The sequence below is a fragment of the Neovison vison genome, chromosome 13 (genome assembly GCF_020171115.1).
Source record: "Neovison vison isolate M4711 chromosome 13, ASM_NN_V1, whole genome shotgun sequence".
Lineage (NCBI taxonomy): Eukaryota > Metazoa > Chordata > Mammalia > Carnivora > Mustelidae > Neogale > Neogale vison.
The window spans coordinates 133,829,959-133,846,276 of NC_058103.1; the positions used below are offsets into that span (position 1 = coordinate 133,829,959).

The 16,318-nt window shown below is 46.5% G+C and overlaps 1 protein-coding gene across 1 annotated transcript in view; it reads left to right on the top strand.

Annotated features, from left to right (window-relative positions):
* The window catches only part of CHSY1 (chondroitin sulfate synthase 1), a 70,952-nt gene extending 59,623 nt beyond the window's left edge, over positions 1-11,329 (top strand). Inside the window, exon 3 of the mRNA XM_044232489.1 lies at positions 8,255-11,329. Coding sequence (XP_044088424.1) covers positions 8,255-9,844 — 1,590 coding nt within the window. The 3' untranslated portion in view covers positions 9,845-11,329. The remainder of the gene's footprint in view (positions 1-8,254) is intronic.
* Positions 11,330-16,318: the final 4,989 nt, after the last annotated feature.

Consider the following 16,318-nt stretch of genomic DNA (forward strand, 5'->3'; position numbering starts at 1 on the left):
TGACTCGTGCAAGGTCAAATGTTATTAAAGGGCAGCAAATGGGAGTTTAGATCATTTTCTGACTGCAGATGAGGGTGTTCTCTTTCCACAGTTGCTGTTGACCGTTCACGCTGCCAGCTGTCCACCGCAGACTCTTGATTTCAGTGGGATCACTTTGCTTAATAAGTCTTACATACAAGGGTCAAATTACTACCAACAGTTTTTGCCATACTTTGCCAAGCTTAATTCCCAGTTCTTTTGAAATGCGTCCGACTTTTCAAAAAGGTGTTTAGATTTCAGATTTCGACACTGCTGGTTTGAGACACAAACATACAGCTCTCATTTTTTACTACCAGAGGCCCAGCGTAATTCCCATGAAAAATCTGCTTTTTTGAATGGACTCTAAAATACAAAGCACCTAATCCTCGAACTTAATTGGATGAAAATCAGCAAAGCCTATACAAAACGAATTAGGAGAGAGACCTAATATGGGTTGTAGTGGACCATATGCCCTGAGAGCCAGGGCCAGGCCAGTATATGCCCCCGATCTTGGCCTAATTATTAACAGATTTTCTCTCTCATCTCAAAAGGCCCTGCCCCAGACAATAAATTCTCTGGAAACCCTACTTCTAGGTATATGAGAATGTTAATTTAAATATTTAAAACTTGTGAATAAGATTATTTTGAAACTATTATCAGGTATGGTCTCTTGATATTTAGCAACCCATATTTTCTGTGAAGCATTTTTCAGCACAAAAGGATACAAAAAATCCTTTGCGGAGAATTGAAACACTGCACAAATCAGAATTAAGAGATAACTGTCGATCTGGAGCAGCGACTGTTGATGTGGCTGAAATACACATTTAATGATAGACATTAATGTGAACAGTTACTGGGAAGAACCATGACTTAATGAGAATGTTGGCCTTCATTGCAGAGGACGCCGAGGACATTTGCTAATGCAGATCATAGACTGTAGACCGTGTTCGTTAACTGAGGATTAGATGTGGATAGTTGATGGTTATTCCCAGCTGGACTGGAGGTTCCTGGGAATAGCGTGACCTTGATATTTATTAGCCCCTCTCAGATTTACCATGGAATGAGTCACAGTCCTGAAGCATGTCACAGTGCAGGAGATGGCTTTTCTGGAGTCCAGGATTATGGGGGTACTTTTTAGAACAAAGATTAGGGGCTATTCTAGGGACACTGGAAATTAATTGAAACCACAGGGGTACTGTATGCATCTTAAAAGGGCTTCCTTGGTGTTTTTTAGCCAAGGAATGACCTTGTAATTATAAAATAACCCATATGCACACCAATTTCTTGTTTTCTTCTGCAGTACTTTTTAACTTCCCATTTTATAATATTCTTTAAGAGAATGTACCAAATTATAGATTATTGAAATACTTTAACGAAGTCCTTTTAAAATTCAAATTTGTTGACATTCAAAATAATCTTTTTTATTTTTTTTAAAGATTTTGTTTATTTATTTGACAGACAGAGATCACAAGTAGGCAAAGAGGCAGGCAGAGAGAGAGGAGGGGAAGCAGGCTCCCTGCTGAGCAGAGAGCCCGATGTGGGGCTCGATCCCAGGACCCCAGGACCATGACCTGAGCCGAAGGCAGAGGCTTTAACCCACTGAGCCACCCAGGCACCCCTCGAAATGTTCTTTATAACAAAAATACCTCCTTATTTGCCACTCATGGAATTACTAAAATGAACCATTACAAATCTCCTATCCTTAACTTTTTTAATTTATAGCAGAATTGGAAGTTTGTTTTTATAAGATAAAAAAAGTTAACAGGGTGCAATGTGGTGTTCTCTTCTAATGCTCCAAACACAGTTTGACTCAGTGAGGGTAGGAGCCTGTAACATTCGAATACTGTATCTTTGACCACATCAGAGCGAGTGGGTAGAAGAACATTAGGGCATGATTTTAGAATTATATGTGACTGTTTTATAAAACTAGCATATAAAATTTTTTTAAAACATAAGTTTTATAAAACTAGCATGTAAGATTACATAGTATCTTAGAATTCTTCACGTTGAAGGAACCTCTTGTACGATATAGTCATTTTATAAACAGGAAAACTTGAGATCCAACAAATTCAAGTGACTCCCCCAAGACCTTAGAACTTACTGGTAGCAGTAAGTCAGTAAATGTCTCCGTATAGTCTTATTTCTTAATGTTTATTTTACATTGTTACATTCTGTACTTTCTCCCAGGGAAATAGCAGCTTTAACTTGCTAAACACTTACTTTAGACATGCAATTATACCTCTTACGGGTGTAGGGGACTTCATTCCTGTTGAATCTGGGAAATTTCCCGAAGTCCAGAAATTAAATCTTACCTTCATCTTACTTGCTTAATGGGGAACATTGTAGTGAATAGAAAATTGGCTCTAATGTGGAGAAAAGAGGTATAATGGACAGAATATAGAGACATTCAGCATAATGATCCAGCTGTTTCTCATTCAAGAGCCCAGAGCAGAGTGGTCCAACTTCTTCTCACCTTCAGTGTACACACCTTCTTAAATGCAACAGCCATCTTTAAAGGGAAAAAAAAGAAAAGGTAGGAAAAGTCTAAATAATAGCAAGGAAGCTAGGAACCAGTCAAGATAAAACCAAGGATGATTTGAGGAGAACTTTGCAAAGGACTTGAAAAACAAAAGCAAATGCCTACAGTACTACAAAGGCAGAAATGAGATGCAGAAGCACTAAGATCACTTGATGTGAATAGGTGGAAAAGGTGACTTGGGGTGAAAGTGGAGGAGGGTTAGCTGGTGGCTGGGGAAGGTGTTGTGAGCTCTTGCCCAGGACCCGGCCCGTTGGGATGTGGACACGGAAGTCTGATCAGTGGGACCAGCACCCAGCTTTCCCTTCTGGTGTTTCCCTCCCCATTTCCGTAGCAGGAACCGCAGATGATTTCTGGATCATTTGTCTCTAACTTGGCCTTATTGTCTGCTTCACTGAAATTTTTGCTTCAAATTACACTTTATATTCCCTGTTCTAAATTCTGAAGGTGCTTTGTAATTCATATTCATATTTTTAAAAAAAAAGTTTCCTTGAAATCTGCATTTCCCCCTTTCTCTCCCCACTGCGCTGAGGGTAAAAAGAAAGTTTCCTGACCTCTCCACCAAAACCATTTATAATAAGGCTTTATATAGACGCTGATGGGGATTGGTGAATGTGCTGAGTGACCGAAAAGGTACCACTAGAAACTGACTTGGGCAGGGTCTTTGTTTTACCATTAATACCATTATGTGGAGGTGCACGACTTACCCTCTTTGATACCTCTGTCCATATCTGCCCTTTCGGATGAGGAGCTGTTCATTGGCATTTATTGAGATTTTTCTTAGGATCATAGCAGGTGCGTGGCTTCTTTGTTGAAAATGTTTACTTTGTAGTGATATTAGGGTGATGCAGGAGGGGAGGGCACCAGCTAGTCTGGACATAGAGTTGGCCTTATTTTTAACAAAAAAAGTGCTTTCCCCCAAACGCGCACGTGCTTGCACTCGCGTACGCCTGCACGCTCCCCACCCCTTTCTCTCGTCTTGCAAAAGATTTCATTTAAAAAAAAAAAAATGGATATAACAACGTTCATTCAGACTCGTGGAGGTTAGCCAGAAGGTGCCTACAACAACTTTAGTACGGTTCACAATCTTGGTCTCTAATGGCTCCAGGGGGGTTTAAGGCTTTCATAAAACCCGGTTAGTCATTGTCAGCAATTTTCTTTTCTTTGTGTTTATCCCTTTAGCACACACATGCTGTGTTTCCGGTAAAGCTTACCTAAATGTCAGTTACTGTGAAAGTCGTGGCCACAGACAGCTTCTAAAAGATGTTTAGAGGGGCGCCTGGGTCGCTCAGTGGGTTAAAGCCTCTGCTTTCGGCTCAGTTCATGATCTCAGGGTCCTGGGATCAAGTCCCGCATCGGGCTCTCTGCTCAGCAGCAAGCCTGCTTCCTCCTCTCATTTTCTCTGTCTGCCTCTCTGTCTACTTGTGATCTCTGCCTGTCAACTTTAAAAAAAAAAAAAAAAAAAAAAAAGACTTTGAGAAACATAGTCCTGAAAGATGCTTGGGGCTGTGGTGTCCTGGGAGTGGTTAAGAAGAACCAGTGACACATGGCAGACCCTGCACTCCACATCAGACCTTGGAGCTCGCTTGCCGCGGGTGGGGTTTTGATCGCCGAGAGTAAGATGTGCAGTTATCTGTTTGGTTTTCTAGAGCGTAAAAGACAAATAACAACTACATCCTTTGTCTGGAAGGATATTTATTTTTCCTCAAATATACTGCTGATTTTTGCATTTAAAAATATATTCTAGCCAGAGGACCCCAGCCCTGTCCCGGTATATTAGTTACCACTTAGTTATCTTATCTGTCAGTCTTCATCAGCTATGCTCTTCTGCATTGAAATCATGCAGCAATTTCTTGATACCTGCTGTGCTCAAGACTTTACTGTTTACCCTAAGTTCACCAAATACCTTCCGAGTGTCTCGTGTCAGGCCTGAGCTAGACTCTGAACATAAAAGTCGTGAGCGTGCGTGCGCTGGTTCCCTCAGCCCGCTCTGGAGCCCTCTGCCTCTCCTGTCTGTTCGGGCTGCCAGAACGAAAGTTCGGTGGACAGGGTGGCCAATGCAGCAGACGTGCGTTTCTCCCCATGCTGGGGGCTGGAAGTCCGAGGTGGAGGCGTCCCTGGAGTCAGGGTCTGGTAAGGACCCTCTGCCTGGTTTACAGAGCTGCTTTCTTGCTGCGTCCTGCCATCGTGGGGAGAGAGTGCTCTGGTCCTGTCTCGAAGCCCTTATCTGGCCCCCATCCCACCATGGGAGCCCCACCCTACAGCCTCATCTCAACTCAGTTCCCTTCCAAAGGCCACACCACACACCCTCACACTGAGAGCGCCTCAGCGTGTGAATTTGGGGCGTGCAGACATCCCAGTCCACTATACTCTCCTTGTGGGACCTCCTTGCATTGTCGTTCTAGGCGCTCTTTCTTCTCTGTCGTACCCCCTTGTTTCCAGGATGCTGTGTGATCATCTTTTCAGATATATTCCCTCATTCTAGAAGGGCACATCCTTTCAGAGCTGGGAAAGGCTGAGTATAAGGTAGGACCGTCCTCCACTGTCTGAAAATCTCTCTTCTGCCCTCCTGCTTCATGGATCATTTGTTAGGAGGAGAATTGTACGTTGGGAATAATTTTCACTCCCTCTTATTTTTAGATGGCCTTTTTTTCTTATCTTGGGAAGTTTTCAGAGTGCGTTCTTTTTGGTGTTCTGAATTTGTATTCTTTCTACCAGGTGGTTGGGGTTTAATTCAGGCAACTAGTCCTTTTATTCTGAACCCATTTTCTGTATTGTTATTTTCTCCCCCGGTGTACTTTCTTGTGGTGGAATGAATACTTTTCTATTTTCTGGTTCTGTTATCATTTCTGTTTTCTGGGATAGTCTTTAACTTTATTTTCAAATTTTTACTCTTCTTTTTTTGTGCTGCTAGTTTATGTTGATTTTCAAGAACCTTTTTGGTTTTCTGATTTTCTTATAGTATTCAGTTTTGGTTGCATGGGTGTATTATCTTTTGTGTGGATGCCTTCGAGGTTTGTCTTTTGTTTCTCTTGTTGGGCTGGGTGGGCTGTTCTGACATAATTTTGAAAAGCAACCTATAAGGTTCAGTGTGTGCACATTCTTGGAAATGGAGGGACCTTTAAAACAAGTCATGGTCCTTCATGTCACTGTTAGAAATTTGGAAATTATAAGCAGACAAAATGAAAATAATACGTAATTATAACAAATGTCTATAAAACTATTACGTAGCCCTCCATCATCTTGCATGCAGTAGTTATTTTACTGGTTCTAATCGTGGAGCCTTGAGCTGGTGCTGATTTCTTGGCTGTGGACTTTGCATAGTCTGTTCGCTTCAGCGCACCCCCCCCCCCCCCGCCCGGCCACCGCACCCAGGCGGTGTCCTCAGGCAGGTTTGGGGATCAGATAGCACACCTGCTGTGGGATGCATGTCCTGAAGGCTGACCTTGCGAAAACTGGAAGAAGGGCCTCCAGGCTCCTGTTGGGGCATGCAGTCATGCAGGGGGTAAAGGGTGGGACCTTAGAACCTGCGAGCAGATTTCATTTCTCCTGGCTTGGCAACCTCACGGGACACTCACTTGTCCCCTTGCAGCCATTCAGTTGGCACCCAGGAGGCAGTCTGGCTGGAAGATGAATGTGAACTCCTGGGGCAGGAAGTTCCTGAAACCTCTTTTGTTGTCACCCATATAAAAAGAAAGGCACATGATCAGGTTCTTGTCCAGCCCCTGTCATGGGGTATTTACGTTACTGTAGTTTTTCTCCGTGCTCATGTCTGTGGCCTTATAGCCAGGCCTTGGAGGAGCTCAGACCTCCCTTGCTTCACGCTTTCCCAACTAAGCAAACCCCAGACTGCTGCTTTGCTTCGGGCTGTCCCACAGCTTCCTGTAGATCAGAGGTGTGGGGAGGCGCCCCCCATGCTGGCTGCCCTCCGCTGGGAACAGAGGCCGAGAGCAGCCCCTGCACGGGGGTCGTGCGCATCCTGTATTTGCCCATTGCCTCCTGGCACGCTGAGAGGCTGGGCTGCTCTCCAGGGCTGGATGTGCTGCACTTCCGTTCTTCTTTTAAACTTTGACTGCCTTTTCTAATTAATTGCAAAATTTAGAAATGATTTGAGTGGCTAATTCCACGTCTCCATGTCCTGTGTTGATCACAGACCATGTGGGAAGCAAAGTTGAGAAGAGTGAGGGCCTTTCTGAGATGCTGGCATTCCATGCCAAGTCCTAATCTGCGGACAGACCTCGCAAGTGTCCAGGAGAGGAGAGCGCTGACCTTGAGAAGGTCAGCTTTCACCAGACTCTAAGGTTCCTGAGAATGAAGCGAGCAAGTGGATGTGGCTAGAGGCCTCGTACAGAACCTGGCTTGCATTCCTCTGTCTCTCTCATTCTTTGAAGTGTTTCCCTTCTTTTTACTCTTACTGGCTTTATTTAGTGGTCGCCTGTAGTATTGCATATAAGAAAATGGGATCTAAAAAGGCTAACCTGCGCTTTTCTGTTAACGGTGATTGCTGTGTGTCGGGAAAGAAAAAAGTAAAAAATATGACTTTCCAAAGGTAAATAAGTAAACTGCCTGGTTCAAATACATATCACCCTATCAAGAGTTAGTATTTAGCAATGTGAACAAAACCCAAAAATGAACCACAAATGCAACGGGACTCATTGTAATGATTTTTGTAGGTTTTTATTCTTTGTTCCAGAAGGTGTTGTAGACATTCACCAATCATCTTGTTGCTTGGATGTACAAGGGAATTAAGTACGTTCCCTGTCTGACTTGAGGGAACATGCCCCCGTTGGGGCTGATGGACTGCCACCCTTTGTCCTCCCTGCCCCCAAACCTGTATTGTAGGACAGGGGGCGAGATGGAATAATGAGTCCCCTCCTATTGCCTGCCTCTTACTCAACATTCTGAGCCTGTCGCTGTGCTGGTGCTGAGCACAGAGGACTCACCCCTCCCCCCCACCCCAACCCTCCACCAGTGCCTACACAGAGGCTGTGGGGGAGGGGCGCACTTGACACAGGAACTCGCAGGCATTTGAAAGGATTTCCAGCACGTGCACTTCCAGTGAGCTGCGTCTTGGTGTCACAGATGGCATCCCCCTCCCGATGGCCGGCCTCTTCTCTTTCCTTCTCTTTAGCTCACTGGCAGCGGCACTAATCCTGGGTCAGGTCGTACTCCGGGAGCTTTCCTTTTCACTCTGTCAGTGCAGTTTATTCCTACACAGTGCCGCGGCAGGGTCCGCTGTTCCAGAAGGACGGCGGCTCCTGTTGGGTGCCAGCCGTCAGGAGGGGAGGGCGCCTTGGCGCTTGGGTTCCTTGCAGGGGCTTGGTGGGGACGCAGAGGGCCTTTCCTCCAGGTGCGTGCACTCGGTGCCCTGCAGTCTCAGGATCACCTTCTTCCTGTAAGAAAACTTTCTCACACTTCTGTTTGCCCACAGAATTCTGTCGGCCGGCTCTGCTTGTCGATGAGCCTTCTTTCTTGAAGCAGTTTGCATTTCTTCTGCTTCTCATCTCATTGGACTGCGGGAGACTGGGCTTTTACCTCAGGCCTCCGGTATGCTGTGGCTCATTTGCAAAGATTTCTGATATTTAGAGTTTTGGTTTTTTTTTTTAAAGACCATGCAGGTATGTAAGGAACAGTAGAAATAGAGGGACAGAGTCACATAACACTAAAACAGCCATATTTCTGTGTTTATTCTCTTAACAGATGCAGCAGCTTTTTTATGAGAATTACGAACAGAACAAGAAGGGCTATATTCGGGATCTCCATAACAGTAAAATCCACCGAGCCATCACCCTGCACCCCAACAAAAGCCCGCCCTACCAGTACCGGCTGCACAGTTACGTGCTGAGCCGCAGGATCGCCGAGCTGCGCCACCGCACGGTCCAGCTGCACCGGGAGGTCGTGCTCATGGGCCGGTACAGCAACACTCAGGTTCCCAAGGAGGACCTCCAGCTGGGGATCCCGCCTTCCTTCATGCGCTTCCAGCCCCGCCAACGGGAGGAGATTCTGGAGTGGGAGTTTCTGACCGGCAAGTACTTGTACTCGGCGGCCGAGGGCCAGCCCCCTCGCAGAGGCATGGACTCCGCCCAGCGGGAGGCCCTGGATGACATCGTCATGCAGGTCATGGAGATGATCAACGCCAACGCCAAGACCAGAGGGCGCATCATCGACTTCAAGGAGATACAGTACGGCTACCGCCGGGTGAACCCCATGTATGGGGCCGAGTATGTCCTGGACCTGCTGCTCCTCTACAGGAAGCACAAGGGGAAGAAGATGACCGTGCCCGTGCGGAGACACGCGTACCTGCAGCAGACCTTCAGCAGGATCCAGTTCGTGGAGCACGAGGAGCTGGACGCCGCGGAGCTGGCCAGCAAGATCAATCAGGAGTCCGGGTCCTTGTCCTTTCTCTCCAATTCCCTCAAGAAGCTCGTGCCCTTTCAGCTCTCTGGGTCAAAGAACGAGCACAAAGAACCCAAAGAGAAAAAGATAAATATCTTGATTCCGTTGTCTGGGCGTTTCGACATGTTTGTGAGATTTATGGGAAACTTTGAGAAGACGTGTCTCATTCCCAATCAGAACGTCAAGCTCGTGGTTCTGCTTTTCAATTCTGACTCCAACCCCGACAAGGCCAAACAAGTTGAACTCATGAGAGATTATCGCATCAAGTACCCCAAAGCGGACATGCAGATTCTGCCCGTGTCTGGAGAGTTTTCGAGAGCTCTGGCCCTTGAAGTGGGGTCTTCCCAGTTCAATAACGAATCTTTGCTGTTTTTCTGTGACGTTGACCTCGTGTTTACTACAGAGTTCCTTCAGCGGTGTCGAGCAAATACAGTTCTGGGCCAACAAATCTATTTTCCAATCATCTTTAGCCAGTACGATCCAAAGATTGTTTATAGTGGGAAAGCTCCCAGCGATAATCATTTTGCCTTCACTCAGAAAACTGGCTTCTGGAGAAACTATGGGTTTGGCATTACTTGTATTTACAAGGGCGATCTTGTCCGAGTTGGTGGCTTTGACATTTCCATCCAGGGCTGGGGGCTCGAGGATGTGGACCTTTTCAACAAGGTTGTCCAGGCAGGTTTGAAGACATTCAGAAGCCAAGAAGTAGGAGTGGTCCACATCCACCATCCTGTCTTTTGTGATCCCAATCTCGATCCCAAACAGTACAAAATGTGCTTGGGGTCCAAAGCGTCCACATATGGGTCCACGCAGCAGCTAGCTGAGATGTGGCTGGAAAAACATGACCCAAGTTACAGTAAAAACAGCAATAATGGCTCCATGAGGACAGCCTAACGTCTAGCTCTGCTGGAAGAGACGTTTTTAATTATCTAATTTATTTTTCAAAAATTTTTTTGTATGATCAGTTTTTGAAGTCCATACAAGGATATATTTTACACATGATTTTCTTACAAAGGACTCCTTGATGATTGAGCTTTTTGAACAAAAATGTGATCATGTTTGCCTTTGAACACATTTTTTTGCTGAACGTTGTGTAGCAGACCTGCTTAATGATGACTTGAAATGTACCTGATGAACAAAACTTGTTTGGTTTTGTTCTTTTACGCATTTCCTTTTCAGACGACCGCGCCCCCCCCCACCAGTCCTCTGGCAGAAAACATGACCGTTCTGCAAAGTATTATTGTAACAGAACACTGTAACTCTGGTAAATGTTTTGTTGTAACTGTTAACATTGCACAGATTCTACCTTTTGTCTTTTTTTTTTTTTAACGACAATTTTTTTTTTCCCCAAGCCATTTTGTGTTCCAATTGTAAAATAACGAAATGTGGTTAATAGCCATATCATCACCATCGGGAGAGTGTTCCGAAATTGATTCTTTCCCCCAGACTTGTGCTCATCATGGTCACGTATTGTTTTAAAAGCAGGGGGAGAAGGAGCGGCACAGATGTGTGGCTGTTCTTGTGGTCGTTCGTGTGGCTTAACGGACCTGGCATTCAATTCCAAGAAGGATTTGTTGTCTTTTTGTTTTGGTTTTTTTTCCCCTCCTCCTGACCCTTCTCTTTAAAGGGTAAAGTATTATTAATATTTAGAATGACAAAGAAGAATTATTGTAATAAATCTAATGTACACAAGCTAAAACAGAAACAAAAACCCGCCCTAATGGAAGCATTGGGGGAAAATGTATTTTGGTTTTGTTCACTTCATCTTGTCTGTGTTGCATTATTGGTGGAGATGGTTGTTTCATTCTTTAATTACTGTTTTGTTTTATTCTTTGTATCCGAAATACCTTTAATTTATTTAATATCCATTGTTTAGAGCTCTGTCATTTCTCCAGTACCTGTTAGTTATTAGTATTTATGTGTATCAGGAGTGTGTTTAGTGTTCTTTTATTTGCAGTAAACTGATCTCCAAAGATTTCCTTTTGAAAACGCTTTTTCCCTCCTCAATTTTTACATTCCTTCCTGTTTTACTAAATACTAAGTGTTCTTTGACAATTTCGGTGCTCGCATATTTTGGGGACAAAAGTGAAATGAAGTCTGACTTGACACCAGAACCTTTTGTTTGTTTTCAACTTACGGATCAAATGTGCCTTAATAAATTTTTTTTTTTTCATTTAGATTTCAGTCAGTAATAGACTTGCCATTTTAATGCACATCGTTGGAGATCTGCTCATTTGTAAATAGTCTATTTCTCATTTGGGAAAATAAACCAGTGAACAGTATTTTTCTATTGTACTTTTCAGGACCATTTTGTCTCATTACTCCCGTTTTAGCTAAAGAATTGTATTACATTTGGAGAGTAAAAAACTGAAACACTGATTTCTAAAGGTTTCCAAGTTATTTGAGGGGAATATTTTGTAGACTGCAGTTTGGGTGTGGAATGAAACTTCCAAGTGCCTCTTCCTCTGTTTTCCCGTGGAATGAATTTGTCCCATGTTCCTCCACAGCTTGCCAAATCTGTGTTCCGTAGAACAAGGGTCTTCAAACCCATTCTCAGCCTCATCTGGCTTCTTTGTACGCATGCGCCTTCCTGCCCCCAGGGTGGGCCCGGCTGGGCCCATTAGAGCCGGCCTCGTAACAGCCACCCACGTGAGGCTGTGTGCACGAACGCTCTCGGGGCTACCGGATAAATTGTGTACAGTGGTATATAATCCAAGAATCAAAAAAAGTAAGACCTTTGATGTCAAGGTAGCAGGCTTCGTGGAAGCAAGTCCCCCTTCCAGGACAGCTACTTACCGTGTAATGACAGTTGAGGCCCAGTATAATAACATCGTGCTCTCAGTAGGAATTGCTGTCATTCAGCCTAATTGTCATTTACTTGGTGGGATTGTTTAGTTTTTCTTTGGAAAGAAGCACATTTTTATTCCTCAGTCAAGAAGAGCACAGTATACACCTTGATGACAAAGTAATTTAAATTCTCTATCATAATAGCCAGCCGTCGGGATTTAGGACAGGGTGTGTATGAGCCGTGGCCTTGTCGAGCTTGAATGTCTGTCCAGCATCATGGTGACGCTTTGTTAAAGTTCACCATTTCCTTCCTACTCCCACTCTTGCTCGTCTGTTCCTCTTCCTGATGCCATGTGGATATTTATGGAGGTGCTGCCCTCCCTTCCTCAAGATTCCACTGAGGGGCACCGAGGTGGCTCATTCGGTTAAGCATCTGCCTTCAGCTCAGGTCATGATCTCGGGGTGGAGCCCCACATTGGGCTCCCCGCTCAGTGGGCAGTCTGCTTGTTCTTCTCCCTCTACCTTTCACCCCTGCATGCTTCCTCTCTCTCTCCCCTCTCTCAAATAAATAAATGGAATCTTTAAAAAAAAAAAAAAAAAGGCTGCTGAACCCTTTCCTTCTAGTCCCCTCCCCTGGTCCTGCCACACCTGGGCTCTGCGCCCACTGTTCTCCTGGTTCCCTTTCCTCCTGGCCTCTCCTCGTTCACCTGGGCCAGGGTCCCTGAATGCCTTCCTGCCCAGAGAGTGGGCCCTGGAGGCCCCCTCCTCAGGAACCCCCTCCAACCAAACCAGGCTCCCGAGTTCATGGGGACATCACATCCCTGCTCAGACCTCAGTCTGGAACTCTCCCTGCACACCACTCTGCTGGCCTACTGGACTGATACTCCAGGAGCCAACTGAAACTCTCCCATCATCCACACTGGTGCCTCCCCGGACCCTTTCAGTGCAGAGGTGACACGGCAGGACTTAATTCTGTGGTCATGTGATCACATCTTCATCACTGGACTCTTCCTCTGGTCCCCAGGCATGTCGACCCCTCTTGTCTAGGATGACCGTGTCCTCCACTGTCCCCAGCCTGGGCATTAGCACACACTTCTCCATCTTGTGTGTTCCTTGCAGTGGAAAGTCCACGTGGCCCGCCTCCCCGCCACTGCATTCACTGTGGCCATGTGGCCCATGCACACTCGTGACCTGGAAATAATGGCTGCTTCTCCCAAAGCTCTGAAGGCTTTCCGGTTGTGCTCTTTGTTCCACTTGTTACTTTATACTTCGTGTGCATTACTGTATTTTAAATACAGAAAAGTATTGAAAGGGCCCATAACCCCACAAACCAGGTAACTCCTGTTAACAGCCCTCAAAAAGGAAGACTCCTGGGGAGCATGGTTGGAAGGGGGAAGGTCACACGGGTGCAGAGGCGCGAAATGGAGCCTTCCTCCTCCCTCCAGCCATCCAGCCCCGGGGGCCCTCCCACAAAGAACTACCAGGTCTGTGTGGCCTCGTGGAGAAGGGGCAAGGTAAACCCTAGATGAGCTAGGTCGGTAGCATTTTAAACCATTCATGCAAATGAGAACCACATGCTTGTTTGCTTGTTCAGGAGGGCCCCAGTGAGCCTCTTGCTGCTGGACAGAGGGACCTGGAGCTCTGATGACCTGGTGGACATGTTTCTGGAGGGCAAGGCGGGGCCGAGTGGGCTTCCCAAGCCTTGCGGGTGTGCGCATGGCGTGGGAGCCCTGCCTGATGGGAGTAGGAGAGCCCTATCTCGCAGGGTAGACGAGTGCACCTCTCCCCTGGGAGATGGGATCATTTTCCCAGCACTGCTCTTCTGGGCCAACATGAGGCCACAGTATGCACACGAACCCTAGCATTCCAGGACTTTGATGATTGGAGACAGGGCTGCAGTCACAAAGTACACGTCACGGGACAGTCCCCCCTTTGGCTGCAAAGCAGGCAGCCTGGGAGTGAGGGAGGTGCGTTCCCTCTTGCCAAATGCTGAGAGCAGAAGGGGCAGGTGCTGCTGGCGCACCACGGCCGGGACCCTTCCTGAGTTTAGGGCACAGAAGTAGCCCTGACCCTCCAAAATGGCTTTCTTTAGTCTCCCGGGCTCCACCAACCCAGTGGGTCAAGTTCTCCATCTCTGTGCCCCCTTCCTGCCCAGCCTTTTGACCTGTCCTCTCCACGAAGCTCACCAAGCCTCAGCCCTGGCTCAGCGGGCTTGTGCTTTATCCGCCACAGGTGCAGGGGACACGGCTAACATGAGTCTTCAGTCCCCACAGACTGGGGACGTGGACCCTTTGTCATGTGTGATCGAGCACGGACAGTCACGGTTTGCCTCAATCCTGTGCCCTTGAAGGGTCAGCTGGAGGAGGACAACAGGGCAGGGGAATGGGGGTTTTCAGAGGCATGCTGATGCCAGTGTCTTCTTCCAGGACGGCGGACGCCTGCGGGACTGCCTGCCCACCGGACTCTCCCAGCTGCCCAGGGGCGCTGCGCTGGCCCCAGATTTCCACCTCTCCTCCCTGTGCTTTCTTGTCATGGAGGGAAATGATGGCCAGCCCTCCTGCACCTGCGCCGGCGTCTGCCCTGGGGGATTAGGCTGTGTCACTGCGTACAAATTGCTGTAATCTCTGCTGCAAAGGAGCTTATATGCCCCAGTGACTGGGAGCCTGCGGGGAGGGGCTCTGTCTGCTAACGTGGCTGCACAGGGCTCTCTGCGTACCTCCGTGGGTCCCGCTATGCTGTCCCAAGCCCTCGAAGGATGGGCTTCTGTTCCACTTGAAGGAAAAGGCTGCTCCTACCAAACCTGCTTAGTCAAACTGGTTATAAATGCAGCGGAAGTGTCCATGTTGCAGTGCGTCAGATCAGATTACAACAACTCGTTTTCTATGACTTCAGTACGTGAAAACCTCCTGTTAGTTTTGCTGTGCTTGAGGGTTTGGAGCTTTTTGCAGGGATGCATGGGGCTGGTGGAGGGATAGGGAGGTGGGAATGGAAACATCTCCAACCAGAAACCAAAAGGCCAGTGAGATTAGGGGCTGTTTTGCCATGAGGGCAGCAAAACCACTTACATGCCTGTTGTCAGATACTTTTTCAGTGCATTAATTTGCCGTGTATTATATTCCGGTTATGACGGTTTTCCTGTCTTACTACGACAATCAAAATCCAAATTTTGTCCTTTAAAGAACGTTCTAGCTGCATTTCCTTTAAAACGAGTTGTTATGCCTGACTGATTTCTAATGAGAAAATGTAACAAGAAATTCATCAAGTCATTTAATAATGCAAATTAGACAAACTCTGGAATCTGTTTAAAGGGGGCCGAGGCATCTGTGATGAATTTCTCTCCATCCAGCAGTTTGTCACAATTAAGCCAGCGACACCTCTGGGCTACCACCTTTCCTTTCCTCTTGCTGATTTGCTGGGGGTCACCACCCGAATTGGGCCACAGCTCACCTCGTGCCTAGCTCGATGCGGCCCACACGTTCCCACTGGAGAAAGGAAAACACTTTTAGCCAAATCTCAAAGTTACCTTTATGTTTATATAATTCTGAATGAGGTTCAGGTATATAGGCAAAGGCTCACTTCCTGCTACAAAACTAAAGAGGAACTCTTACTCACAGTCTCCAAATGCCCTCTGAAAGCTAGACATTTCCTAAATTGCACATTCAAGGAGCTGGAGAGGAAACATTTTGTATTTTTTAAGTCCATCTCCTTTGTGAATAACCGTGTCATTAATCACTGTATGAAAATATGCATACTGAGAAGTTGAGTCAATAAGGAAAGAACTTCCTCCTCCACCATCCTGTCCCCACTTTGGCAAATTCCTCTGGGGTTTTTGTAACATAGATTTTTGAGGCCACGGTGTTCATGCAATGTAACAACTTGCTCCCTGCTCCTCCATCGCACCCTTAAAACTCTTTCGGTCCTTGGAAATTATCATCAATGGCTGCCGTCTCTGGTAGAGTTGAGAACTTTCCCAATGTCGACCACATCGAGTGCCCTGTATTCTATCCCGAATAACAAACAATGCAGGCAGCGTTGCTGGCACACAGCCCGTTTTGTCCTTGGACCATCATGCTTGCAGATTTCCAGAAGTGGGACACCTACCTCTAGGGGTGAAGGACCAGGTGTTTGGCTATTTCTGACTTAACACGAAGCTATTTGGTATGGGACGTGGTCAACCTTGACATTTTGTATAAATAAAACCTTAAATAAATAAATAAAACCTTAAAAAAAAAAAAAAAAAAAACCTCGAACTCTGCGAAATGACCTTCAAGAAAGACTAAGGGAACGTCGCCCCCGGAATCTTAGTTTCACCATCCCATGAGAATGGAAGGACCACAAACCCAACTTGGTGACTGCCCCGCTGAGTCACTCCAAAGTGAGAGAAAAGGCAGACGGATTTAGGGATGAATCAGCGGCTGAAGGGAGGCGAGCCCCAGACGGATGGCCTGTTTGGGAACAAGGTACATTTCTCCATCTCCCGGGCCACAGGCTTTCTTCCCAGGGGACCAGAGGGCAGGGGGTCAGGAGGGGGCGTGGCTGGCTTGTGATAAGAGCGGCCCTTTGAAGACTTCACAAGCCCGT